This window comes from Asterias rubens, chromosome 3 (genome assembly GCF_902459465.1).
Source record: "Asterias rubens chromosome 3, eAstRub1.3, whole genome shotgun sequence".
Taxonomy (NCBI): domain Eukaryota; kingdom Metazoa; phylum Echinodermata; class Asteroidea; order Forcipulatida; family Asteriidae; genus Asterias; species Asterias rubens.
In genome coordinates, this window is record NC_047064.1 from 3,706,385 (window position 1) to 3,733,337 (window position 26,953).

The 26,953-nt window shown below is 38.1% G+C and overlaps 1 protein-coding gene across 1 annotated transcript; it reads left to right on the forward strand.

The window, feature by feature from the left end:
- Positions 1–312: 312 nt before the first annotated feature.
- On the forward strand, positions 313–16,539 carry LOC117288613 (methionine aminopeptidase 1D, mitochondrial-like). The gene is made up of 7 exons (XM_033769533.1): positions 313–435; positions 1,981–2,330; positions 3,003–3,194; positions 3,937–4,100; positions 5,268–5,365; positions 6,875–7,001; positions 13,817–16,539. The coding sequence occupies exons 1-7, from the start codon at positions 327–329 to the stop codon at positions 14,010–14,012; spliced, it is 1,236 nt and encodes a 411-aa protein (XP_033625424.1). The 5' UTR covers positions 313–326; the 3' UTR covers positions 14,013–16,539.
- Positions 16,540–26,953: the final 10,414 nt, after the last annotated feature.

Here is a 26,953-nt window from a genome sequence, read left to right on the forward strand (position 1 = left end):
CCACCTTTCCCCACAGTTTTGCCCAAATTCTAGAAGGGAGTTCTCCCCTCCCCCCACTCCCCGCGTTGTACGAAAGTGCACGGCAATATGGATTGGAACCTTTTCTCGGCAAATAAAAAATGTATTTCTGGAGCGTTATTGCACACCGCACACGCCCGCTTGACACACCCGCCCTACTACTAGAGAGTACAGCAAACGCAACAGCGCCCTCTTTTGAAATGAGTTCTGCGTCGTTCTCATGATCTAAAAATCTACCTCAAACTCTCATTGCGTTAAGGCAAGTCCAACCGTATAAACGTGGGTACAGTTTCGTCTAAAGATTAAAGATGGCAGCCTCCATGAGAAGTCTCAAATGTTTGCAATTACAAGTTTTCAAGTCTCAAAGTAAGCTACTTGCCAGCGCTTCGAATGCAAGGATACCTCAGTTTAAAGCTGGTAAGTTATTGCTCAAGCTGGCCGAATTTCAATCAACAGAAACAACCCACAGTAAATACAAATAAATATAAGGGAATCAATGACAATGATGTATGTGTGGTGAAGAGCCTACACATCCTACATGTATAATTAAGAGGTTTTCAACGAACTAGATTACTGGTTTAATAAACCCGCCGAGGCCTGGTTCTTGATAATTTTACCGAGACTAAGTCGAGGTAAATTATCAAGAACCAGGCCTCGGCGGGTTTAAACCACTACACTAGTTGAAAATCGATTCAACACTACACACTTTGATTCCCATTCAATCAGTCATAAATACCTTTCGTTCGGTCAAAAAACATCAAAACTTTTTGTCAAAAATTAAATTGGAAAGGTTTCTGTATGTCGCCACCACTTTTTCATCCGATATGAATTAATAAAGTATCTAATTTACCTTAATGAGGTATCCCCTTTTGTAAAAATGGGTGAAAAAGTGGTGGCGCCATACGGAAAGTTATCCAGTAAAATAAATGCAAAAATTATAATTGTTCAATGTTTTCTTTCAACACAACACTCCAGCTGTGAAATGGTAAGGCCCTCGGGTAAACAACACCTTATAAGGAGATTGATGTGCGCGTCACGCGTACCGCGTGATGTGGCACAACTGTTCCGGCCGTTGCTCTCGACCAATAGGAATGAAGAAACTGTCTTATATTTATAAGCACAGGTGCGAGCTCGCGTGTCACGCCCATGTTTCAACACTTTTTACTGGTCACTATCAAAGGTAGTTGCCATAACGTAACCCTCCTGCCGACAACGTAGCCGGAGGGTTACGAATCATCTGCAATCTGTGCAGGGTGAAATGGTTAAAAACGTACAATTTCGTCAGCTAGTCAGCAGATTTGCTCCATTTTTGCCACTTTTGAAAATCATGACACAAATTCTAGGAACACGAACTTGATCCTCAATGTCTAATGAATCCTTCCATTTCACTCAAAACACCATTGAGGAAATAGTTTGAAGAAAAATTACAAAAACTTACCAGATCTCCGAGCGAAAGAGTAAAAAACGTCCCAGGTTGAAAATTTGAATCTGAGTGGGGCGGAGCTTCGGGTGTGTGTGCACGTCACTGGGGTCAAAGGACTCAGCGCTGCGTGTGGTGCATTGTGTTTCCCGGTAACTGTGCAGCCGTAGGCTTGGTTCCAAGACCATTGGTGTTGCACGATGAGAGAGATTGGTTGTTGCCAGCTTGGTGTTTATATCCCCTTGTGGGAGTTTGCAGAGTTCCCTTGATGGGAAGATCATCTAAACAAACAAACAAACAAACAAAGTATGTATGTCTAATGATCGTTCTGCTATTGTGTCTCCACAAACCTTAGGCCTATGTACAAAACCCTATCTGAAACTTTTTGGCCTTCAAGTTTGTTCACTTTCACTACACTTACGGCCGTACATGTTCATCAGTTTTTAAACCTGATCTCAGCAAATCATGTGTTCTTTGTATTCTCATTGGGCGTTTTATCAAAATCAGCACTGCCTTTATTACAAAGTTTTCTTTATTTTCAGGGTATCACACAGCTAACAGCACAGTCTCTAGAAGGGTTTCTCCCTGCACATCTTGTAGATGGAATCAATTCACTCAGCAAAAGAGAACATTCTTCGGGATCTTTAAGAAAACTCCAGAGCCTGAGCCTGTGAGAGAGGAGGATCTAGCTTATAGAGTAGTTACTCCAAGAAATGTTAGTGCAAGACGGACTGTACCTGACAGTATAAAGAAACCAGAGTATGCAGTGACGGGGAAAGCAGGGACTATTCGTCCGTATCCCGTTGTGTTGAATAGGGATGAAGCGGATAGGATGCGGGATGCTGGGGCTATGGCAAGAAAAATACTGGATATTGGGGCCTCATATGTCAAGGTAAATGAAGACTTTTAATGAGGGTAGAAAAATGGGTGTAAATATTTGACCTTTAATTACCAGGTCTGATGAATCACGGAGGAAACAAAGGCGATTGCGTCATTGCCCCTGGTCATTGCCTTCTTGGTGCCCTTGAAATGCCTCCAGTAGAAATTTACAATTTCCTCATAGAGTGCCTTTTTACTAAGGGAAAATGCCTTGGTGCCCTTGCCCTTTCAAAAATGAAGCATACATGCCCGAGTTAGTTTTTTTCACTCTTCCCATGCTCTTTCCACCTTTGATTGTGTGTTTTGAACAATACATGTACATGTGTGACAGGTATTCAAAGTAAACTTTGGTATGATACCACTCAATTATCATGAATTTTAAGTTTACCAACATACCACATTAAGTGAGTCTGGCATAATCACACCATTTTTGGCCTGTGAACATTTGGGCTCAATTGTTTATTGAAGTTGCTAGAAAATGATAACAGAGAAAACACCAATGTTGCATAGAATTGTTTGCCATAAGATGCCTGAGGAAGGGACTAATCTTAGCAGTTGTGTGTTTTTACAGAAAGTCCTGCAGTTAAGCAGAAAATATGGGTACAATTAAAAGTCAAGTCTCATTATTGCCCTTTTCATAATCAGGCATTCTAACAAAATAAATATTATCGTGTGATTATTCTAGCCAGGAGTGACTACAGACTTCATAGATGAAAAGATCCACGCTGCATGTTTGGAAAACAGAGTCTACCCTTCCACGTTGAACTACAAGGGCTTTCCAAAATCAGTCTGCACCTCAATCAATAATGTGGTTTGCCACGGGGTACCAGACGATAGACCACTGGAGGAAGGCGATATCGTTAATGTCGATTTCACTGTAAGTATGTATACTAACAGAACACTTAGATTTCAGGGGCCAAGCTATGTACTGATGTTGCCAAGGCCTCAAAATTTGATACGCTTGGAAATCACTCTCAAAATTAATGACAACAAAAACTTTTGGTTGAAAGCCGGCATAAGCTTTCGATATGGAATAAAGCAATTTGAGAATAATTTCACCTAAAGCGGTTATAAAAAAAATGATTTATTTTTCCCCTCAAAATTTCAACATGATAAGCCTAACTTAAAGTAGCTCTCAGATTGTGTATTCCAATTACGAATATTCTTCATGCATGATTTGAGGTCACGCTTACAAGACTGTTGGTTTGCCAAAACTCAAATTATTTTTCTTTCTTTTATGCATTTCTGCCTCGTTGCCAACCTAATGTGTTATGTAATTTTCATGTAGTTGTTTTGAATAACTCCTTCTTGATATTCATCATTATTGTTACTATCATTAGTATTCAACGTATTCCTCTTTAAGACAAGTTAATAATGTTTGTTCGTTTGTTGCTTTTATTTTTGCTGTAAATTGTTTGTAAGTGGGCTTTTCAATACAAGCTGAAAATGACCCCTTATAGGTTTATTCCATACCATTGCTTCAATTTTCAATCCATTTTTAATTGTCTTTGCATGAAAAAATTCAGACACAGAAGTGTAGGTTCGAATCCTTGAAGGCAGGATTTTTTTTTTTTTTTTCTTTTTTACAATATTGTTTTCAATCCTGTTTTCAATCCAAGGTTTTTATGGGTGGTTACCATGGTGATGTTTCTGAAACCTATGTCGTAGGTTCGGTGGACGGTGATGGCCAGCGCTTGATCGACGCGGCAAGACTGTGCCTGGACGAAGCTATCAAGAAGTGTGGTCCACAGGTACCCATCGCAGAAATTGGAAATACCATAGAGTAAGTTCAGCTTGTTTGTAGAATTGACAAAAGTTAATACTCCTGTCAAACATGAAACAGTTAGCTCATGTTCACCTTCTTACCTTTTGACATACTGACCATTAATTATTGTGGTTTTGACTGGTAGGTAAACTTTGTCAGCCTGCAATATATTAAAACCGGATGTTAGAGTAACGGGGTCGCTTCTGCTTTGACCTCTTCAAACCGAAGATAAACCAGATCGGGTTTAACTCTGCGCTGTCTGAATTAAAACTCTGGTGATTCTGATCAGCAGAGTGTGGGTTCGAGACACATAACCATTGCTTCATCCTTCGGATGAGACGTAAAGCCGTTGGTCCCATGTGTTGTGTAAACGCATGTAAAAGAACCCAGTGCACTTATCGAAAAGAGAAGGGGCTCGCCCCGGTGTTCCTGACTGGGTTGGCAGCATATTGGGCCACAGCACCTTGTAAACCATTACATGGTGCTAAGGATTAGGTCTTATATCTCAAAATTCGCCCCACTCCTTGCAGTAATAATACCTGGCACTTCGTATCCTTTGACAAAAGGCGCGTTTTAAATACGGTTATTTTTATTATTATTATTACACAGTTACGTAGTTATTCACCATGCACAACATGTTTAATTATCCTGAAATGTTTTACATCTTTACTTATCAGAACTGGCAAAGTTTTTATATAAAACATTAATACATGTAGGATACTCTCAGGTTCACTTATAAACCATTCTGCATGATGAGAACTTTTGAAGCAAAGGAAAGATAGCCAAAATGTCATATTGACCCATTTCACCTGAGGACGTCATCATCAGAAAAATCTTGAATGCACCAAACTGGTGGGCAATTTCATTGTGCGTTTTCATATATAACACTATGCATAGAGTATGCTGTGCGTTATAGCGACGCGTTAGGCGACGCAACGTTAATACACGTAAACCTAACTGCCCACCAACATGGTGAGCGTGGCATCAGTCGTCGCGAGTGACGCGCGTGCAAGGGGTCAATATGCCAGTTGTAAACAAATTTCCTAATTGTAAAAAAATGCTTTAGCCATTATTGTACAATGTACTTCAAGGCAGTTTTCCTAAAGACATTGAGAAGGGCTCATCTATGGATGTACAGGAACAAGCCAGCAAGTCAATTTTGTTGTTATCTGTTTTCTTGTCTAGATCAATAGCTCGTGCAGCTGGATTTCATGTGTGTCCTTCGTTTGTAGGGCACGGCATCGGCAGACTGTTTCACTGTAAACCAGACATATGGCATTATGGTAAGTACCAAGTAGGAAGCAAGTTTTGACTTTCAATACTGAACTGCCAAGTTAACCTCCCCTTCGTCTGGGTCACAGCCTTTGTGAAGGTGTTACGCAAAGATGGTAATATAAATTTTCGGGTCAGTACGAAAGCGTTGTATCACGATTTTGCAAAAATCTCATTGCATATTTTTTGTTTGTGCATCCAGGCTATTTTAATCAATATAGAATTATTTCACAATTTTAAAGTTTTGCTCGCCGTCAGTGCTATTTTAGGAGATACATGTTATTGCACTGTCAAACCAGTACACAGCCAAATATCACTGGAATCATAACAAGAATGAGCAGTCAAAAATCTAAATTGGCTACAAAAGTCTGCCAAAACTATAAAGCAATATAATAAGGAAAGGTTTGCGGTAACACCATGTAATAACTATCTCTAAATAAGTTGGGGTGGTTCTGAAAAGAACCGTTGGTTTTAACTCGACGTTTTGATCAGTATGCTCTGATAGTCTTCTGTAGAAAGCAGAAGACGATCAGAGCATACTGATCGAAACGTCAAGTTGAAACCCAAGATTCTTTTCAGAACCACCCCAACTCATTTAAAGATAGCCATTACATGGTGTTACCGCAAACCTTTCGGTTTCCACCATGCATAGTTTCAAATTCTACTTAAAGCAATATTGCATCACAGCATGCTGTGCCGTAGCAGTTAAGAGCACCAGGCTCTGGTGTTTTTGATCAGCAGAGTATGGGTTTGAGTCCTGGTTGTGACACTTGTGTCTTTGTGAGCTAGAAACTTTCCCATAATCACTTTGTCCTTCGTATGGGACACTAAGCCACAGGTCCCTTGTACTAGGAGTTGTAGTGCACGTAAAAGAACCCCTAAACACTTAAAGACACTGGACACCTTTGTTGATTGTCAAAGACCAGTCTTCTCACCTGGTGTATAGCAACATATGCACAAAATAACAAACCTGTGAAAATTTTAACTCAATTGGTCGTTGAAGTTGCGAGATAATAATGGAAGAAAAAACACCCTTGTCACACGAAGTTGTGTGCTTTCAGATCCTTGATTTCAGGACCTCAAAATCTAGTTCTGAGGTCTTGAAATCAAATTAAAATATTATAGTGGAAACTTTGAGTGGAGCCGTTTGTCACAATGTTTTATACTATCAACAGCTCCCCATTGCTTGTTACCAAGTGAGTTTTTATGCGAACAATTATTTTGAGTAATTACCAATAGTGTCCAGTGCCTTTATTAATGTGTTAGATTAGGGGTCAACACCAGTTACAACTTAGGTAACTAGGGTGTAACTAGTTAGGCTACAAAGGTCTACACACTTGAGGCTGAGCTGTCAAGCACACTGGACTCAAGGACTGGTGTTTCTTATCAGCAGAGTGTAGGTGCAAGTCCCGGTCTTGATACCTGTGTTCTAAAGCAAGACACTTGATTGTTCCTAGCTAGGCTTGGTAGGGCCAGATATAGTTGTAAATTCTTGTCATCTTTGTTTTTTTCTGATCCAGCCAATACTTATCCAGAGAGAATGTTACCAGGGATGGCATTTACTATTGAGCCAGTCATCTTGGAGAACACAGATTCAATCTTTATCGCGGAAGACAATTGGACAGTCTTAGCTCAGAGACACACCAGGTTAGTCAACCTATATTCTCTTCTTCTTCTTCTTCTTCTTCTTCTTCTTCTTCCTTTCTAAGGCAGCCCTCATAAATGAAGATAGTCGCACTGCCAGGAACGCCGAGCAAACCCCCTTCTCTTTGTGTACTGTTTTTTTTTACCTGAGTTGATAGTTATTGTTATAACAATCTAAAGGACCTACTACTTTACAACCCATCCAAAGTATAAAGCAATGGTACAGCTTAAAGGATTTGGGTACATTTTGTAGGACACAAAACACAGCGTCCACAGATTTACACTAAACTCACACAGTTTGAAGATAATGATGGTAGAAAGCTTCCCTTAAAATATAACTTGATGAGGTGCTGTAGTGTTTTGAGAACTGAGTAAACAAGTCACAAAAAATACTCAGGACCTTTAAGAACACAAGTTTCATGACCGGGACTCGAACCCACACTCTGCTGATCAGGTCAGCAGAGCTCGAGTTCGCTGCTTATAACCGCTCCTTCACAAGCAGTAAATAATAGTAATAAGTAGTTCTTATATAGCGCATTTTACAATAACGTCTCAATGTGATTTACATGTACATAGTGCCCTGGTCATTGGGCAAATAAAGTTCCTGTCAGCTTTCTCCGTTCCCTTTTATCTTGCCAAACCAAATCTTTAACTCTAAAGTAGATCTGTTTCAAAGGAGATATTTGGAAATCTAAATTGGACATAAACCTGTTTTTCTTTTTTGAATATGACATTCAAATCGAAGATTTCTCCACTTTTTTCTTGGGAAAAAAACCCTGTTTTTTAAGGGTTTTTGCTCTGGCCTTTTTCCCACACCAACTTAGTAACCTTATAGACTATTATAGACTTCCGGCTTGTCATTTATCAGGAATTTTCCTGATTTCAAGATTTTCTCAAAACCTCTTTAAGCCTTCAGATTTTCTTGAAATATATAAAACAGTCATTTAAAGGGAGACAAAAGTAGTCCACATTGTGTCAAAATCTGGAGTTTTGTATTTTCGGTTATGCACAGTGTCTGTAAACCTCCTGAAGTGTAACATATTGGAGGTTCTGAGTCTGCAGTGAGGGGAAACCGAGACCACCAAGTAATTCTTTTAGGAATTTCCACACTAATTCAATCTCATCTTTTTAGACCTATTTTTGTAAGTGTTGGGAAACTTTCATCAGTGATAGACCTGTGATTTTTTCTCGAAAGTAACTTTAAAGGGAAGATAAACATTTAAAAATAATGGCCATAAAAATGTTTGGCTAGAATCCTATGACAGTGTTTGATAGCATAAAGCATTTTGATGAATATTTCACTCAATAATGTGGTTATGGAAAAAGATGCCAGATTTTATGCTCAAAATACTGAGAAGCGTTACCACGCAACTCTTCTTATAGATTGTGTATCTATTAGGGATTATACTTAAAGGAACACGTTGCCTTGGATCGGTCGAGTTGGTCTTTGAAAAGCATGTGTAACCGTTTGTTATAAAATGCACATGGGTAAAAAGATGTTGTAAAAGTAGAATACAATGATCCACACAAACATGCCTCGAAATTGCACGGTTTTCCTTTTACCTCGACGACTAACACGGTCGGCCATTTATGGGAGTCAAAATTTTGACTCCCATAAATGGCCGACCGTGTTAGTTCGCACAATAAAAGGAAAACCTCGCAATTTCAGGGCAAACTTGTGTGGACCATGGTATTCTACTTTTAAAACATCTTTCCAACCATATGCATTTTATTTAAAAAAAAAACGGTTAAAAACGCTTTTTATAGACCAACTCGTCCGATAACTCCAACCGGACAAGTAGTGTGTCAAACATGCTGAATCAACTAAACTGGGAAGAACTGGCTATTCGCAGAAATAAATGCCGTCTAGTTACAATCTACAAGGAAGTTCATGGTCTCACTCCAAACAACATCAGTCACCTGCAAGATAAACTACACCAACGTAAACTCACACGCTTATCTCATGAACCAATATTTTAAAATCCCCCAAACAAACGAGGACTGCTACAGACCATCTCTCTACCCGCGCACTATCCCCCAATGGAACAAATTAACACCAGAAAGAAAATATGGCCCCCAGATGTCCCAGCATTCGAGATCATGTTAGAAAAGTGCAAAATTTAGCGATGCATGTGGGACTGCACGTCAACAGCCACATATCTTAGGCAATTAGTGCAGTATCAAGATCAGATCAAGATATACTTTCTGCGTGGACATATTCGCGCCTGATTTTGCGGCGATATCTCAAAAACGTAACCACCTTTTCAAATGAAATTTTTAGATGTTGGTTTCATTGTGTACATCTACATTTATATCGGATTTAAAAAACAATCAAACGGTAAAAAAAAAAAAAAGGTATTCTTGCCTTTAAAATCACTGACTTCTCCACGAGGAAAAAACACCTGTGCCATCTGTGTATCAAGTTTCCGTCTCGTCCAGATCTTCAAGTGGTTTGTGCTTGACTTGTTATTCCGCAGAATCACGTCTTAGGACATTGTTTTTTTGTTTCTTGAGGCTTTTACAGTTTATATACACCAGTATAGCAAACAGCAAACCCCCTTACCTTGCTTAAAGGCACTGGACATGTTAGGTAATTGTCAACGACCAGTCTGTTTACTTGGTGTGTCCCAACATTTGCATAAACAACAAACCTGTGAAAACTTGAGATCAATTGGTCATCGAATTTGTAAGAGAATACTGAAAGAAAAAACACCCTTGTTGCATTATTTTGTGTGCTCTCAGATGCATAATAAAAGGTTTCAGCTGAATTGTTGTATTACTTGAGTGAGGAATTACCTCTTTCTCAAAAACTACTTTACTTCACAGGGAGCCATGTTTTATACTTTCAACAGTTCTCCATGGCTTGTTTCCAAGTAAGTTTTTATGCTAACAATTATTTTGAGTCATTACCAAAAGTGTCCAGTGTCTTTAAGTAAATTTTACATTGAGGAGTAAGACAAATGCCTGCCCAGTAAGCCTCTGTGTTGGCTAACATGTGTTTTGAGGGGGTGATGAGGTTGGACAAACACAGTCTTCCCCGCTAGGATTTTTTCAAAGGTAAACAATTGAGACAGAAGGTTGAAGGAGCGTGGGCTGTTGTTTTGGGGGGGCTCTTGGTGAGTTGAATACAGAGTGGCAAATTGAAGTTAGTTCTTGGTTAATTATGTGTAGGTGTTCGGAAATCTACTTAAATTTGAGTGTCTTTTTTTTTCCTTTTCTTTTTGATAAAACTTAATTTGAAGGAGACTTGTCATTTGTTAAACCAGGGCAGCATTTTACAGCAGTTTTACCTCCCCTGGTTGCAACTCCCAACTTATGTCTTAAAATTAAAAGGCCCTGTTCTTGTACATTATTCGGTACAAACTGTGTGGGGAAAAGAATACCATTTCAAACTAGACAGCATGTGTGAGATTATTCAATCAAAATGAGGTGGAATTATGCATTAAGAACAGTGACAGGTCAGCATTTTGTCCGTTCTCGATACAATAACTGCTTTAATAAAATTCCAACAATTTGATTTTTAAATGTACAACCTGAATACTTAGCAGGCAGTTTGCCTATTGATTGTTTTTTCTGATTTATTTTGAATACTAATATAGGTTTTCTCTGTCAAATTAGGTGAATGAGCAGTCAATTTCATTTTCATGCCTTTGAATTAAAGCTGTTTTGCCTTTTCGGTTGTTACTGTATTTCAAATTCAGAATTCGGCCATTCAATTTCGTTTTGAGTACAGTCAAATTCCTTTAGAACTCTGTTCAATTTCGCGTATCGTCATTCATTTTCGTGACACACACACCTCAAGAAGCGTCTGCGAATTTGGATGCTGCTTTGATGATTTCTTAAATTGAATGATTATTTTGTTAAATCGAATGACGCAGCATTACATTTGGCTAATCATAAAACGAAATCGAATTACCCTTTTCAGTAGCATTCAATTTCGTGCGAAATGGAATAGCTTGATTGTTAAATTGGATGCTCATTTGCCGAAGTTGACCGAGAAAACCTATATTGACTGATTAACTTTGGCTGAGAAGAATCTAACGATTATTTGCTGAACAATAAACCGCACAATAAATTGACATCTACAGCTGCGTACTTGACTCAGAAACAAATACCAACATTTGTTATGACATGCCACTTATTGTAACCAACATCAACATACTAAAAATAGAACGGATGTTTCATTAGTTATCGTACGCACTATAATTAATTTCAACACCTCTCTAGGGAATGCTTAATGCTTGTTGGGTAATTGCTTCCTTTCTGGCCCCTGGCTTCCTTCTCTAGCCCTCTTCCCATCACCCCCACCCCCCTCCTCCCCTTTCCTCACAACTGTATCTTTGCCTCCCCCCCTTATATCTTTCTCCTGCCCCTCCCATCTTTCTCCTACCCCTCTCATCTTTCTCCAGCCCCACTCTTCCTTCTACAGCCCTTCTTCCTTTTCCTGATCCTCTTCCCTTTAGCCCCTCTTGTCTTCCCCCCATTTCTCAACCCGTACTCTTCCTTGCCTCTTTCTCAACCTCTTGCATTTTTCTCCCCCTCTCATCTTTTTCCTGCCTATCCCATCTTTCTCCTACCCTTCTCATCTTTCTCCAGCCCCGCTCTTCCTTCTACAGCCCTGCTTCCTTCTCCTGCTCCTCTTTCCTTTAGCCCCTCTTTCCCCATTTCTCAACCCTTTCTCTTCCTCGCCTCTTTCTCAACCTCTTGCATTTATCTCCCCCTCTCATCTTCCTCCAGCCCCGGTCTTCATTCTACAGCCCTTCTTCCTTCTCCATCTTCTCTTCCCTTTAGCCCCTCCTCCCCTATTTCCATTCCTTTCTCTTCCTCGCCTCTTTCTCAACCCCTTGCATTTTTCTCCCCCCCCTCTCATCTTTCTCCTCACCCTCTAATCTTTCTCCTACCCCTCTCATCTTTCTCCAGCCTTTTTTCCTTCTTCGGCCTTCTACCATTTACCCCCTCCTTCCTCCTTCTTCACCCCTTCCTCTTCCTCACCTTCTTTTCTAGCCCCTCCCCTCCTCAGCCCCTTGCATTTCCCCCACCTATCCTCCCTTGCATTTTTCTCTTCTTCTTCCTGCATCCTTCTCGGCCTCTCACATCCTTCTCACACGCAAAGTCAGTGCTTATCGTGTTCGCTTTTTTCCCAATCATATCTTAACGGTTAGGCTTATGCACAAGTTCAAACCACTTTATTTCAATCACGATACATTCCGTTTCATTACAACAAATTGAAAAAACAGACAGCAGCCCGACAGCGAGCTGGATTAACGGATTTAGAAAAGAGACAAAATAACACATAATATCATATCACACAGATTATTGAATACTTAATCGACACATCTGGTGAAATATTCTCACGACATTGATATCAATATCCCAGAGATTTGGCAACACGGTGACAGATTGGGAGCCATTATGGAAAGATTTATTATTATTCTGAAATTTAAAGGAACTATTGTGGCTGGGTGATCTAGTGCACATTTTATCAAGTTCTGTTTTTGCAGAATGTAGGTTTGAATCCCGGCCTGGCCGTTCGTGATGCTTGCGTATCTAGAGCGAAATAATTTACCGCAATTTGTGTGTCTGTTTAGTGGGATTGAAGGGTATGGTTCTTACATGCACTCTGTAAGGAGAGTTATAGACTCCCCCACATTTAGACTAACTTAAAGGCAGTGGACACTATTGGTAATTACTCAAAATAATTATCATCATAAAACCTTAATTGGTGACGAGTAATGGAGAGAGGTTGATGGTATAAAACATTGTGAGAAACGGCTCCCTCTGAAGTGACATAGTTTTCGAGAAAGAAGTAATTTTCCACGAATTTGATTTTGAGACCTCAAGTTTAGAACTTGAGGTCGCGAAATCAAGCATCTGAAAGCACACAACTTCACGTGACAAGGGTGTTTTTTCTTTCATTATTATCTCGCAACTCCGACAACCAATCGAGCTCAAATTTTCACAGGTTGGTTATTTTATGTACATGTACATGTACATGTTGAGATACACCAAGCGAGAAGACTGGTCTTTGACAATTACCAATAGTGTCCACTGTCTTTAAAGTAAAATATTTGTTGTTCTTACAGCACATTTTGTGCTTTTATGGAAATTTATCACCTTTAATAAATACAGACCTTCAGATTTGTTTCTGTAATAATTTCTTCATGCGTTATTCATTCATATTGGACATGTGTTAGTCGCTCAAGTGGTTCGTGTGAAAATAGTCCCAGGAGTGTCATTTCATATCAAATAATTAGCATCCGGGGATCAACGACAGTAATTTAATACTTGATTTTTTGTAATCCAACAGGGTGTTTTCCCCTTTTTCTGCCATTTGTGTAAATGTTATCTTTTTGTTGGTATCACTTGAAATTGTGTTTCCTCTTAACTTCTTTTAAAATCAATACCACTATAATTAAGTTACAGAATATTATGAAAATCATAAAATAGTGTGGAGAATTTGTCATGTCCATACACTTTCTAATTTAAGGAAATAAAAATTAGTCAGTGCATGTTCAAGTTTGTTGTGTTGTGTTGTGTTGTGTTGTCATTTAGCCTTCGAGAAAGACTATGCAATAGCATTTTTGAGGTAACGAAGACGCAATAGTATTGCACTGTTTGGTTTGAGTGTCTACATACTTATTTACCCAAATCCAGTGTCTTATTGCTACGTCCACCATACCTCAAAAAAATGGGGTCAAACATCAGGCCATTAACTATTTTTACACTTTTTAATTTTACAAGCTGTGGTCACATTATTCTTGAGATGCTTAAAATGATTAAAATGTGGTTACTATCTGACTTGTTAATTGCTTTTTTAGATCAGCCCAGTTTGAACATACTGTTCTCGTCAATGATTTTGGGGTTGAGGTCCTCACAGCTTTCCCCCAGGAATACTACGAGTCCGGGTCGAAAAGCACAATGCCGTCATCAGCTTCGTCGGGTTCGAGCAAATCATCCGAGAACAAGGAGAGTTCGGAGGGACACGATGATAACAAGGAATGGAAATTTGACTGATGTTGTGAGGTTTGCTCTGACGAATCTGAATGATCAGTTAGTTGTGGTTCGAACCCTGTCAAGGTAACTGCATACATGTATTTCATAATGACTAGAATAAGTATTGTCGTCTAGTTACTGAATCACAATTTCTTGATTTGTGCAATTCATAATCATAGACGTTAAACCGATGTTTGTTTCAGAGAGATTGGCTGTTACCAGCTCGGTGTTTGTATCCCCTTGTATTGTGGGAGTCTGCCAAGTTCCCTTGACGGGAAGATCATCTAAACAAACAAGCAAACAAACAATCAATTGATTTCAATCCACCAGTATGACTCATGGAAGACAAGTTCAGTTGAACAACTCCTGGGTCATAAATGACGCGATTCCGGTGGCCTTACTCCTTTTGGGTCAGTGTCCTTGGAACTTGTGTTACAATGACCCCAAATGGGTCAAATTTATGCAGAATCCGAGCTAAAATCCTTTTTTTTAAACCAATTTCCGGGTCAGCCTGACCTAGAAATAGTTTTTATCAACACTTCATGATTAGACAAAATTATTTTCATTAGTTTAACATGGCCTGCACTCCTCTTGTTGTGAATTGCCAACAACTTCATTTTTTTTTTGTGGGATCCCAATTGTCACAATATTCAAAATCAAATGGTTTTGGGTTCTGTGATACCCTACGCCATTCAACTTATGAATGTCAAATGGGCCATAAAGGTAATAATTCTCCACACAGTCCATTGTCATTACAGTATGGTAATGTTGTTTCAATCTTCCTGTGGGAAGACCTGAAGTGGTCCAGTGGTTAGACTGCAGGACTTGTTGCAGACTTGCAGGACTGCAGGACTGCAGGACAAGGTTGTAGGTTCGAATCCCCCAAGCTAACATCTGATTTCACAATTACTAGAATAAGTATTGTCGTCTAGTTACAAACAAACAAACAAACAAACAAACAAACAAACAAAGTACAGAAATTAAATGTTTCCATTAAATGTTCCTACAATTTTGTAATATAAGGAGAAAAATGGCTAGCCATTTATTACATTAGCTTCAATAAGTTTGATAAACGTATCTTTATCTTATAATAAAGTTCCATCACTGTGCTACAGTCAGTTTCTGTTTAGTTTTTACCAAAATTTGCAGATTTAGTAATTTCTCATTTATATCTAGAACATTGCCACATTGTTTACACAAATAGCGACTAGGTGTGCATTGTAGGGAATTTTCCGGGTTGCAAAACTGCTCTGGTGACATAAGAATTGTTTTACAACATCCTCAAAACGTTGTATCATGATTTACCATGTTAACACGTTTTCGAGATGTGCACTTCATTTTAAATCAACAGTTTATACAAATTCTTTAAAAAACGAAGGTTAAATAAAAAATTCAATCAAATAAAAGATTTTTGAGTTTTCTTCCTGTGAGCTGTGTATAAAGCCTGCCTGTGAGAAGCCCAGGCTCTGTGCTTGACATTTATAAGCATGTTAAGCATGTTTAGCATAAGCATGTTATGTCCCATTTTACATGGGATGTCACAGTTTAAACGTGATGTCACAAATTACGTGTGATGTCACAGATTCCATGTGATGTCACAAACGTAATACATTGTCTGATTACATATAATTTCTAATAATCCAGCACATTTGTTTAGTTTACTTTCAATCTGAAAGCTCGCTGATTAAAAAAGTTCTAACAAGTCAAATTGATAGAAACTTTTACATCTAAATACTGCCAAAAGTCCCGGGGGAATAGCATTGCTTATTCTTATTGGAGCAATCAAAATAAGCAACGTACACGAGCACGCACAAAATCCATGACACGATAATATGACATAATTACATAAATATTCTTTATTGAGTTCGCGAAAACGTGACCACAAATTTGAAGGAAAAAAAATACAGAAACCCATTTTGTTTGAAATCACATGTTGGATTAATCGTGTGTTGTATGGAAAACTCGAGGAAGGGAAACGATTAATTCTTTAAAAATTTAATTATTGTATAATATTATATATTATACTTTTAAACGATATCCCCATGTGTGAACCTCCCCTTGAACACCATGATTGATGGCTAACCACCATACATGACAAGCAGATGCCGTTGTATATTTATATGCAGAGATTGTCTATACCATCCCCCTGGTATTCCCAACAATTTGACGGCTAAACTAAATAGTCAAAATGTAGGATCCTAATTAAGATGTTGAAAACTGATACATGTATCTGCATATCGCCCTATCTGATTAATTTTCGTTTTGCAAGGTGCCTAGTAGACATGTGATTTTGTTTAACACTCTGTGACCTTAATTATAAGACGAGAGCTTTATTTTTCACTGTGATGGGCTGGGAGAAATGCAACAGTTTTTTTTACGAAGAATGAATGCATCCTCATAATTTTTATCTAGAATGTTTAAAACTGATATATGCAAATCAGCCGTTCTGATTGTTTTTGTTTTACAAGGCATAGACTTGTGATTTTGTTTAAACACTTTGAGTAACCTTAACAGAACGAATTATTATTTATTATTATTATTAAAACATAAGTCGAAGAAACAAGATATTGTACATATTTCTTCAAACATCTTCTTCGAAATATCAAGTATCGAAAAATGCATTTTCACCGGATCGGGTGACCACATTATGGCTTGGGTGTCTACTTCAGTGGACTCTGTCGGCAATTGTGAAGGGTTGTGTGTGGTTAAATTTTAGTTTTGTCATGGAAAGTTCCCCGAGATTCGTATGTTTTGTGTTGTCCCCCCCCCCCCTCCCGCAATTTTCTTTTCTTCGTTTTTTTTTAGAATTGTTAATCTCAAACATTTTTTGTTATTGAAGGATTCCATTTTTTTAAACAGAAAACAAAATTTCCCCATTGAAAAGCACAACGACAGTGGCAAATTTAGTGTACATAAAAAAATTGCCCATCCTGATTGGCAGCCATTTTTTTAAATTTCTGTTAGCCCTATATAGTAGATTTTCTTTTAATGAAAACAGTAAAACTGTAAATACTGTCCGATATTATTTATGCGCCTAATTTGCATAAATGTAGAAAGTATGGTTTTAAGTAATCATTTGAAAGTATTTTTTTCACATTTTTATGACGCAAAAGTGATTTTGGCAGATTGCAAAATAGTTCAAATGTGTAACAAAAATTATTATTACAAAAGGTATCAAGGGTTACAAAAAGCACACGTTTTGGAATTTGCTCCCTGTTATATTAACAACTAATACAAATTCAAGAGTGCATTCATAAACCAGATAAGCCCGTGAAGAAAATAAGTGACGTAATTTGGTTCGTTTTACGTATATTTTTAAGTCATATTAGCAGTTAATGCAGACATATGAAAACACGTACAAACACCGACCCGTTAGTATTTAATTTACATATTTTAAGTGTTCGGACCGTCAACCAAGTAATATTGACAAGGAGTAAGTACAACGTTGAAAAACTTTCATCAAAAGATGGGTCTTCTACAAGCCCCAGGTCAAAGTCCAATAAAGCTGTTGTTCGAAGAAAGTTCTGATGTCTTTGCTTAGCAAAAAATAACAGACTGAGGTACCAGTCGCAGCATTTGTAACTGTATGGTGTTCTGGCTGGCTGGTAATCTATTATTGTTCAGCGCAAATTTTTGTGCTGAATAAGTTTTTGTGATTACAGGCTTTATGAAATTGGACACATCTGGGCCCGATTTCATAGAGCCCGTAAGCACAAAATCTTGCTAAGCACAAAATAATCTTGCTTAGCGAAACATGCTCACCATGCAGAACACCATACAGTTACCGTTGCTGCGATTGGTACCCCACAAAGACATTCGTTAAGCAATATGTCTCTGCTTAAGTAGCTCTTTGAACTTGGACACAGCTGGTCTTACGTTGATGGTCGGTCATGTCCATAACAACTCACGCCGCGGACCGATATATAAAAATAATGGGCTCGACGGACACTGATGAGCGGCGGTGATTGGAATGCGATTCCCCCGGGAAACCCCATCCCCCGTGACCGCTCAGAATCCATTTAGATTCCCGGTAAGGAAATCCAGTGGTGAATGAAAGTAATCTATTATGAGCCCATGCTGGAAATACGAACCTTTCAAATGAAATGAATACCTCCTTTTAAAAGTTCTATACTTGCCTTCGAGATCGCTGTGGTGCCCCTTTTCCCGTACATCTCTCTGTTCAAGTCAAGATTTATATACGGAAGCCTTAAAGGGACATGGGGGAAAAAATTATCATTTAGAACAAGTCATAATATGAATGATATCCAATAATTATGAATAATCACAAGTCATACTTTATGACTTGTACATCATAACTACAAGTCGTAATTATGACCTGTGCCAAGTAAGTCACATTTATGAGATATGTAAGTCTAATGAGTTGTACTAAGTCATGATTATGAGATGAGATATAAGTAATATTTATGACTTGTCATAAGTTAGAATTTCGAGAGTGTAGTCATAATAATGAGAAGCAATGCATGTTATTGTATTACTTTATTTTTTTTTCTGTTTCAATATCCCTTTAAGGCTACCGTAACTTTTAGTTTGAATTAAATTCAAAGGGAATGTTACGTTGCCATGCTGATGCATCGTGAAGGTTGATAAAAGCATATAATGGTTGTGCCTAGTTGTTTAAATGTTAATATTAGTTAGTCAAACACAGGCCTTCCATGTTTCCTTTATCTTTATTAAAGGGATAATGCATTTCCAAAAATGTTTTCCAATTGTTTTCAAAAAGCACACCGTACAACCAACTTGTCATCAAATTAGAGGGTCACATTGTGGTCACGTGTATGCAAAGCTTAATGTATTGTTAGGGATTTTTGAGCACGACGATATCGCGATAATATCGACTGTTGCAGTATTGGTATGAGCAATGGCGATTTGGGGATTGACTGCGCTGTTATAATCCGACACCCCTATGTTCCGACAACCTTATCGTGTTTTACAAGCTTAGGTTGGGGTTAGGGTAAGGGTGTCTTGTCCGAGCGGATAAGCGCACCGAACTCAAGCTCTTGTGATTCTGTTCAGCAGAGTGTGGGTTCGAATCCCGGTCGTGACACTTGTGTCCCTGAGCAAGACACTTAACTATAATTGCTTCTCTCCACCCAGAGGTAAACGGGTACCTGTGAGGGCAGAGATGGTTCTTGTGATTGATTTAGCCGAGTAGCGCATAATTATTTGTTGCACAAGGCTGTTCCCCAGGGAGCTGAGATAGTTTAAGGAATGATTTAAGGCCAGGGGTAATAATTTAAAGCGCGTTGGGACGCCCTTCGGGTGTGAAAAAGCGCTAAATAAAAACAGAATGTTATTATTATTATTAAATAGGAATAGAAAATACACTAGGGGTGTAGGAACATTAGGTGTGTCGGAACATCTAAACCATTTGTTTCGACAAGAATTGATGGATGATTGTGCATGCTTGTACAAACTTTACAATAAGCGAGGTTTCCAATTAAAAATAATGATTTGTTTTAATATTTACTGTAATAACCTCCAGTCCTTAACTCTCAATTATTTTCAATATTTCCTTGACGTTGAAATTGTTTACGACGCAATAGTTTGTCCTCAAGACGTATTCCAAGAACGCTAGGAAGATGTTTTTGAATCGATTGAGAAAGGAACCGCAGGTGGCCTGAGTCAGTTGCAGATGAATGACTCGGGCTGACGGGGTTGGTTGAGAGCTTAAACAAACTCACCACTAAATACATTATATTGTAATTACATTAGTATGTTATTCGCGTGGTGTTTTGTTGAACGTGAAATCCAGACAACAACAAAAATGTTTTGGATATTGTTGATTCCAGGGCCTAGTTTCACAGAGCTGCTTAAGCATAAAAAGCAGCTAAGCATTAAAGACTTTTGCTTACCGGAATAAGGTTACCAGCCAAACTGCAATGTATTGTGTACAAGTTGTCGCTTGTTTCCTGCTCATTTCTGCTAAGCAGGTAATTTTTTTTTTTTTAAGGGTAATTATACCTGGCCTAATGGGGGTGTACATTGGGATAACTTTTTAAATTAATGACAGTAACAACTTTTGGTTTAGATTTTGGGTACCCACAGTAGCTTTCAGTAATAATAGAGTAATTTGAGAAACATTTCGCTTCGAAGTAATATGGTTATATGAAAGATATCAGTGATGCTTCTCATATTGTGTATTTCAATTGCGGATATGCTTCCTGCGTGGACATAACCACTTCCGAATTTTCTGATTTTTTGGGGGTCAAAGGGCTCTTTTCAGACAAATTCTTGCGAATTAAAAAATCATTGAGACTCGCTCTGTTATAGGCGACTGTTCGGTTAAAATAACTAAAGATGCACTGCATATCTTTGAAGGCACGGATGACGGGTGGAACTCATCTTATATGAATGAGCAAAATATAATTACGCATATCAAGAAGAAACTATAAATAATTAGTTTCTCCTGAAGACGAGCAGAGGAAAAGTCGAGACCAAACTGGCTATTTTCAGAGCCAACACCCACTCATAAGAGATTTACACATGGTTCCCGCAAGTTTACTATTTATTTATAGTTTCTTCTTATTTCTCCACACCATGCAAAGCAATACTTATATTACGGATATCATATTTAGTTAGGGCTGGGTCATACTATAAGTAGGTCTACCGGCTTTTACGCTTGACTTATGGCTTTACGCTTTTAACGGAATTAAGATGGTCCTTGTAATGGACATTGCATGATTAGCAATTTGATTAAGTTCACGTTGTTTATTTTCACTTCGACTTTTGAATTTTTATTTGGCGTTAATATCTACTCATCAACTTATTTTGTTAGATTGCCAACGCCGGTTTGTCTGTTAGATTAGACGTGATAGTGTTTTCATATGTCATGTTATGTTTTCTTGGCCTTTAATTAAGTTCAAACATCCACAACAACTCCCGAATCCATCTCATTTGCATTTCGGACTGCTAACGTAAGGTAGACATTGTGGAGTGATTTGGTAGGAGTTGTACTTTTGTGGCGTTTTGACATTGTGGGATGCACCCACAATGTTTTAAAGGATTTGGGTACCTTTTCAAAATGTCCATAGATTTTTATTAAACTTACAGGGTTTGAAGATAATGATTTTGGAAAGCTTCCCTTCAAATATTACTTACTGAGGTGCTGTAGTTTTTGAGAAATGAGTAAAACAATGTCATGAAAATACGTTTGTAAATGATTAAAATAATTTTCGTCTCATGAGACGAACATATTATTTTCATGACATTGTTTTACTCATTTCCCTAAAACTGCAGTAATATTTTCAGGGAAGCTTTCTACTATCATTATCTTCAAACTGTGTAAGTTTAGTGTAAATCTGTGTCATACAGAAGTTACATATACCCTTTAGCGGGACATGTTGATCATAACATAGACAAAACCTGATGGGCAAAGCCCACAATGTCGCTCCATTAAACATCTTAATTATTTTTGCCCAAGCCAGATATATTTATTCAGTTCATACACGGTCGCATCTGATTCTTAAAATTGTTGTTGTTGTTGTTGAGATAGCGTAAAACAAATTATTTTGAGTGAATTTGGGACAGTATTTTTTAAGCCAAGACAGATTCAGACAAACCTGACGGGGAACGAACTTGCTGTATGCATTATCACATCATTCCTTCACTTTTTTTTTTACACCCGATACCCGGAGCGGCACCCCTCAATCTGTGTTTTCTTTAAATATTATCTAAGAATATTTGTGTCATTCTCAAGTAAGACATAGATTTAACACCCAAGAGTTTTCTTTTCTTTCTGAGCTCCTCGAATCCAACCTAAGAGGTCCCTGAAGATAGTTTTAAATTTGTCATTCGAGGCTAAACACTCGAACTAATGTAGAGTGCACTTCTTCGTATCTGTAGCAGACTCTCTCGCGAGGTGTCTGTGTACCGGGTTACAACATCATTCGAATCAGATAAGGGGCGTCTGGGGACTGCTCCTTGAAGGTATAGAAGCAATTATGATCCCCATACAGAGAGAGGGGACGGGGTAGGGATCCATGCTGTTGTCGACCCCAGGGCAATCAAACCAAATCTGATTTACAAATCATTGGATGGCGAACATAATACCAATTGCTGGTCCACTTTGAGTATACTTGAGGTGCAGGAAAATTCAAGCTCGGGTTGTTTAATTTTATTTTTTTATTTTTTTATATCTTGCGAACCATCGTGTTGTAGTTAACAGTTAATTACTTATCTAGAACCAGCATGGAGGTAGAATCAGGGTCAAGTGGAGGGCAGAAGCCGGGCTTTAAAAAGTGATCCTACTCAAAAATTACAAAGTCTCCCAGCCTCTTTTAAATCAAATCGAAAATATTTTCTTGCTTAATACTAAACTAACGTTACATTTGTATCCCGATTCAAAAGAAAAACAAAGCATGAGTCAAGATGACCGTACTTTGTTATTGCATCATATTGTATGAACTGTCCAAAATTATCCACTCTTCACGACCTACATTCGGTTCTATTTCCAGTTTCACGTCTGTATATGACGTCATTATATTTATAGAGTGAACTTGGAGTCACCTCTAAAGGAATTCATGCCATGCAAAAGAGCTGCAGTTAATATCTAAGGAATGTGAATTGTATATTTTGTTGAACTGTACTTTTTATTTATTACAGTCTTATGTCAGCTCTATCATGGATTGACAAAAATTAAAGCTGTGCCTCGATCCATATTCCATTATGAAAGAATTAAAGCCATTACATGTATACACTCTCGGTACAGAAAAGGGGAAAAAAGTTCACAGATTTACAAATAACTTACAGGGTTTACAGAAGGAAATGGTGAAAGACTTCTCTTGAAATATTAGTCCATGAAATGCTTTACTTTTTGAGAAAACAGTAAAACAATATCAATTCTCGATCGAGAGTTACGGATTTATTTTAAACACATGTCATGACACGGCGAAACGAGCGGAAACAAGAGTGGGGTTTCTCGTTATTTTGTTCCGACTCCGATGACCGATTGAGCCTAAATTTTCACAGGTTTGTTATTTTATATATAAGTTGTTATACACGAAGTGTGGGACTTGGACAATACTGTTTACCGAAAGCGTATAATGGCTTTAAATTTAATATTCAATTCGATATATTTTTTCAAAGTTTGAGACAAGGGTACAACAATGTATTGATATTGGAAAGCATCCATATATCTTCCCAAAATAATTACACGCGTGACCACAGGGAGAACAATGCAAGACCTGGGCATATTTTCATAAATCATTAAGCACGTAAATTGGCTAAGCATGAAATTTCTTCCTTAATAAAAACAGGATTACCAACCAAATTTTCACGTGATTTTCAGGATAAGCAAATAACAGCTGAATGCCAGTAACAAGCAAATTGCAACAAATTAAAATTTGGTTGGGACTCAAGGAAGAAATTTCATGCATGCTAAGCAAATTTGTGTGAATACAGACTTAATGAAATAGGGCCCTGTGACCTTGTTTGTCAACAATAAAAAAGCACGAAAATATTGCTGGGGTTCGTTTCGTATTTTTCAAATTAGCGTATTTGTCAACCCGATCAGAAAGTTTTAACCTCATTTCATAACGCCTACATCGGTCATATAGGTCACAATATTCCCCGTCGATGTAGTTCAATGAACTTGTAAATCAACTTCAATTTCAACACCAGAAACATTATCCACGATTTCCTACTCCACGGGGATGGGGTTCGACCGTGAATGTTTTAGCCGGACAGAGAGACGCGATTGACTGGGGGTTTTATCCACAGGGAAGCCAAATTTCTTTGGAGTTCTTCGGAAGTGCCCTTGCGATTCAGTTCGCATCGGTGTTTGGATGCCCCCGAGCCTACTTGGTAGATTGATTACTTTAGACTGTATGTGGATTCTCATTATGGATGCTTGGATGGGTTTCGAGTGGTTTCCAATGGGTACGGTAGTGCTAGATTCACGGTGCAAAGCCTGTGCTCTGTAAGATATCATTTTGCTATCGTACCCCGATAGCGCTTATGGTAACCGATATAACGTTATCTCCCATCGTGATATCTCTATGGATTCGAGTGGTCTCCAATGGGTACGGTAGTGTTTGATTCACGGTGCAAAGCCTGTCCTCTGTAAGATATCATTTTGCTATCGTACCCCGATAGCGCTTATGGTAACCCATATAACGTTATCTCCCATCGTAATACCTCTATGGATTCGAGTGGTCTCCAATAGGTACGGTAGTGCTTGATTCACGGTGCAAAGCCTGTCCTCTGTAAGATATCATTTTGCTATCGTACCCCGATAGCGCTTATGGTAACCCATATAACGTTATCTCCTATCGTGATACCTCTATGGATTCGAGTGGTCTCTAATGAGTACGGTAGTGCTTGATTCACGGTGCAAAGCCTGTCCTCTGTAAGATATCATTTTGCTATCGTACCCCGATAGCGCTTATGGTAACCCATAATATAACGTTGTCTCCCATCGTGATACCTCTATGGATTCGAGTGGTCTCCAATGGGTACGGGTAGTGCTTGATTCACGGTGCAAAGCTTGTCCACTGTATAACTTATCATTTGCTATCTTACCCCGATAGCGCTTACGGTAACCCATATCTCCCAAAATGATATACAAAAAAAATAACCATATAAGGGGTCTTTGCATCTGTTCAGGAAAGTCTTTTGCAAGTGTTTTGCCAGATTTGTGAGGTGTCCTCGCTCATCTGATCAGGCCATTAACTGGGCTTGACAAAGAAACAATTAATGGGAAACCCAACCGATGTGGCCGTAAAATGGACGCTCGCAGTGATGTTGATGGGATTTACGTGCCGTGAATTTGAATCTCAGCCTGGGTCTGTAGTAGCCATTGAAAGGTACTCTACTCACATTATGTGACGGCACAGACTGCACTAATGCTGCGGAACTGATGCAAGCCTTGGAAGCCAAATACAAAACACGCCTAAAGTTCAGGGACCGATATCAATTCTCATAAAGCAATTGTACATTTAGCTTCAATGATATGACTTGTGATTGCTTTTGAAGAAAAGTACTTTTTAAGTGTTTTGTCCGAAAGAAGAGTAGGCCTATATATTTTGTTTTTATTGTTGTCCCTTGTCTTTGTCCTTGTTTGTCCTACGTCCATGTTACCGTACCTTGGTTGCACCATACTAAAATGTTTGTCTGTCCATAGGTTAAGGAGCAAAAGCATCTCGCATAAAGGCAGTGGACACTATTGGTAATTGTCAAAGACTAGCCTTCTCAGTTGGTGTATCTCAACATATGCATACAATAACTAACCTGTGAAAATTTGAGCTCAATCGGTCATCAAAGTTGCGAGATAATAATGAAAGAAGAAAACACCCTTGTCACACGAAGTTGTTTGTGTTTAAATCAAATTTGTGGAAAATTACTTCTTTCTCAAAAACTATGGCACTTCAGATGGAGCCGTTTCTCACAATGTTTTATACCATCTACCTCTCCCCATTACTCGTCACCAAGAAAAGTTTTATGCTAATAAATATTTTGAGTAATCACCAATAGTGTCCACTGCCTTTAACCTTATACCTAAATGGTGTATTTAAATTGCTGCTTATTATTGAACCATTGTGTACCTAATAATAATAATATATCATAGGCCTACCTCATACTAAATTGCTTTTGTAATTTTGACATTATTATTATTATTATTATTACTATTTTATTTGCCATAACAGTACAAAACAAAATACAAGACAAAATACCCCGAGATGGGCAAGGGACAACAAAAGCAAATACATACTGTGATCCGTAGATCTGTTGCCCCACATCTGGGGTACACAATAACATTAATATAGATTTAACATAATATAGTACACAAAGCAATAATAAAAGCTAATAATTATACAACCAATAGTAAATAATAAATATATAATAAGAATTTAAAAAAGAAATAAGTAAAAATAACAGATAAGGTAAGGATACACAATAAAAGGAAATAAATAACTTAATAAAACGTAAACATAGTAGATAAATTAAAACCAATAAATGTGGATTATTGTATTGTATGCAATGAATTAAATAATACTGAATTAATATTGTCTAGTTTGTTTTCAATACACGTTTCAATCAACACAACAAAATGCATCAAATTTTGCCAATAACGCAACAGTGAATATTTTAGATTAGATACGTTTATGTGGGATCAAACCTATAGTCAGTAACGCAATTAAACTTGCGTGTTTACACGACAAATCCGGGAACACGAGTCAGGCACAATGGGAGCCGAGATACGGGTTAGTCCTGTTTAGAGTAGGCCCATATTTTTGCAAGCGATATTCGCCCATACTTTGCTAGAGCATCTGTTAAAGCCACGTCGTTGTGGCACGACCATTAAGAAGGCAGTTATACTGTATTAATAGTTTGCGCTTTCCCGCAGCTGCACTAGTCTTTCACACAAAATTAACAACTTATCAACTGATGTGTGTACCAATGTGGATTTGGCAATCTTTGCATGCTATTACTATTGTTATGATTTCACACACCGTTGCGCACGGGCCAGGCTTTTGAAAGATTACGATTTCCAAATCATACTCCTTAGCTTCGATCCGTGCATATACTGCACGGCAGAGTTGTCATGAAGTACACTTTCTCGTGATAATTTGAGTGGAAGTAGACCTACCACGTACAAAAGTAGTAAATAAATAAGTAAATGTAAAAAGACTAGAAGCTGTTGGAGTTGCGATCCTTCCAGATTTTGTTCGTTTCCAAAATTCCATGTTTGACAAAAACCAGAATGAATATAGATCCATAATTCATTGATTTTATAAACTACTATAATAAACCACAAAGGGTAAACTTTGAATGATTTGGGGTTGAACATAGACAAACTGAAAAGACCGGGACTTGAATCCCAAATAATAAAATGTATTATGTTACCAGTAATCATGTGAAAAAAATATGACTTTGTGTACAAACCACTTTTTACATTATCCAATTTACGGTGAAAAATCTGTAATTTCTTTTCAAGTCCGAGG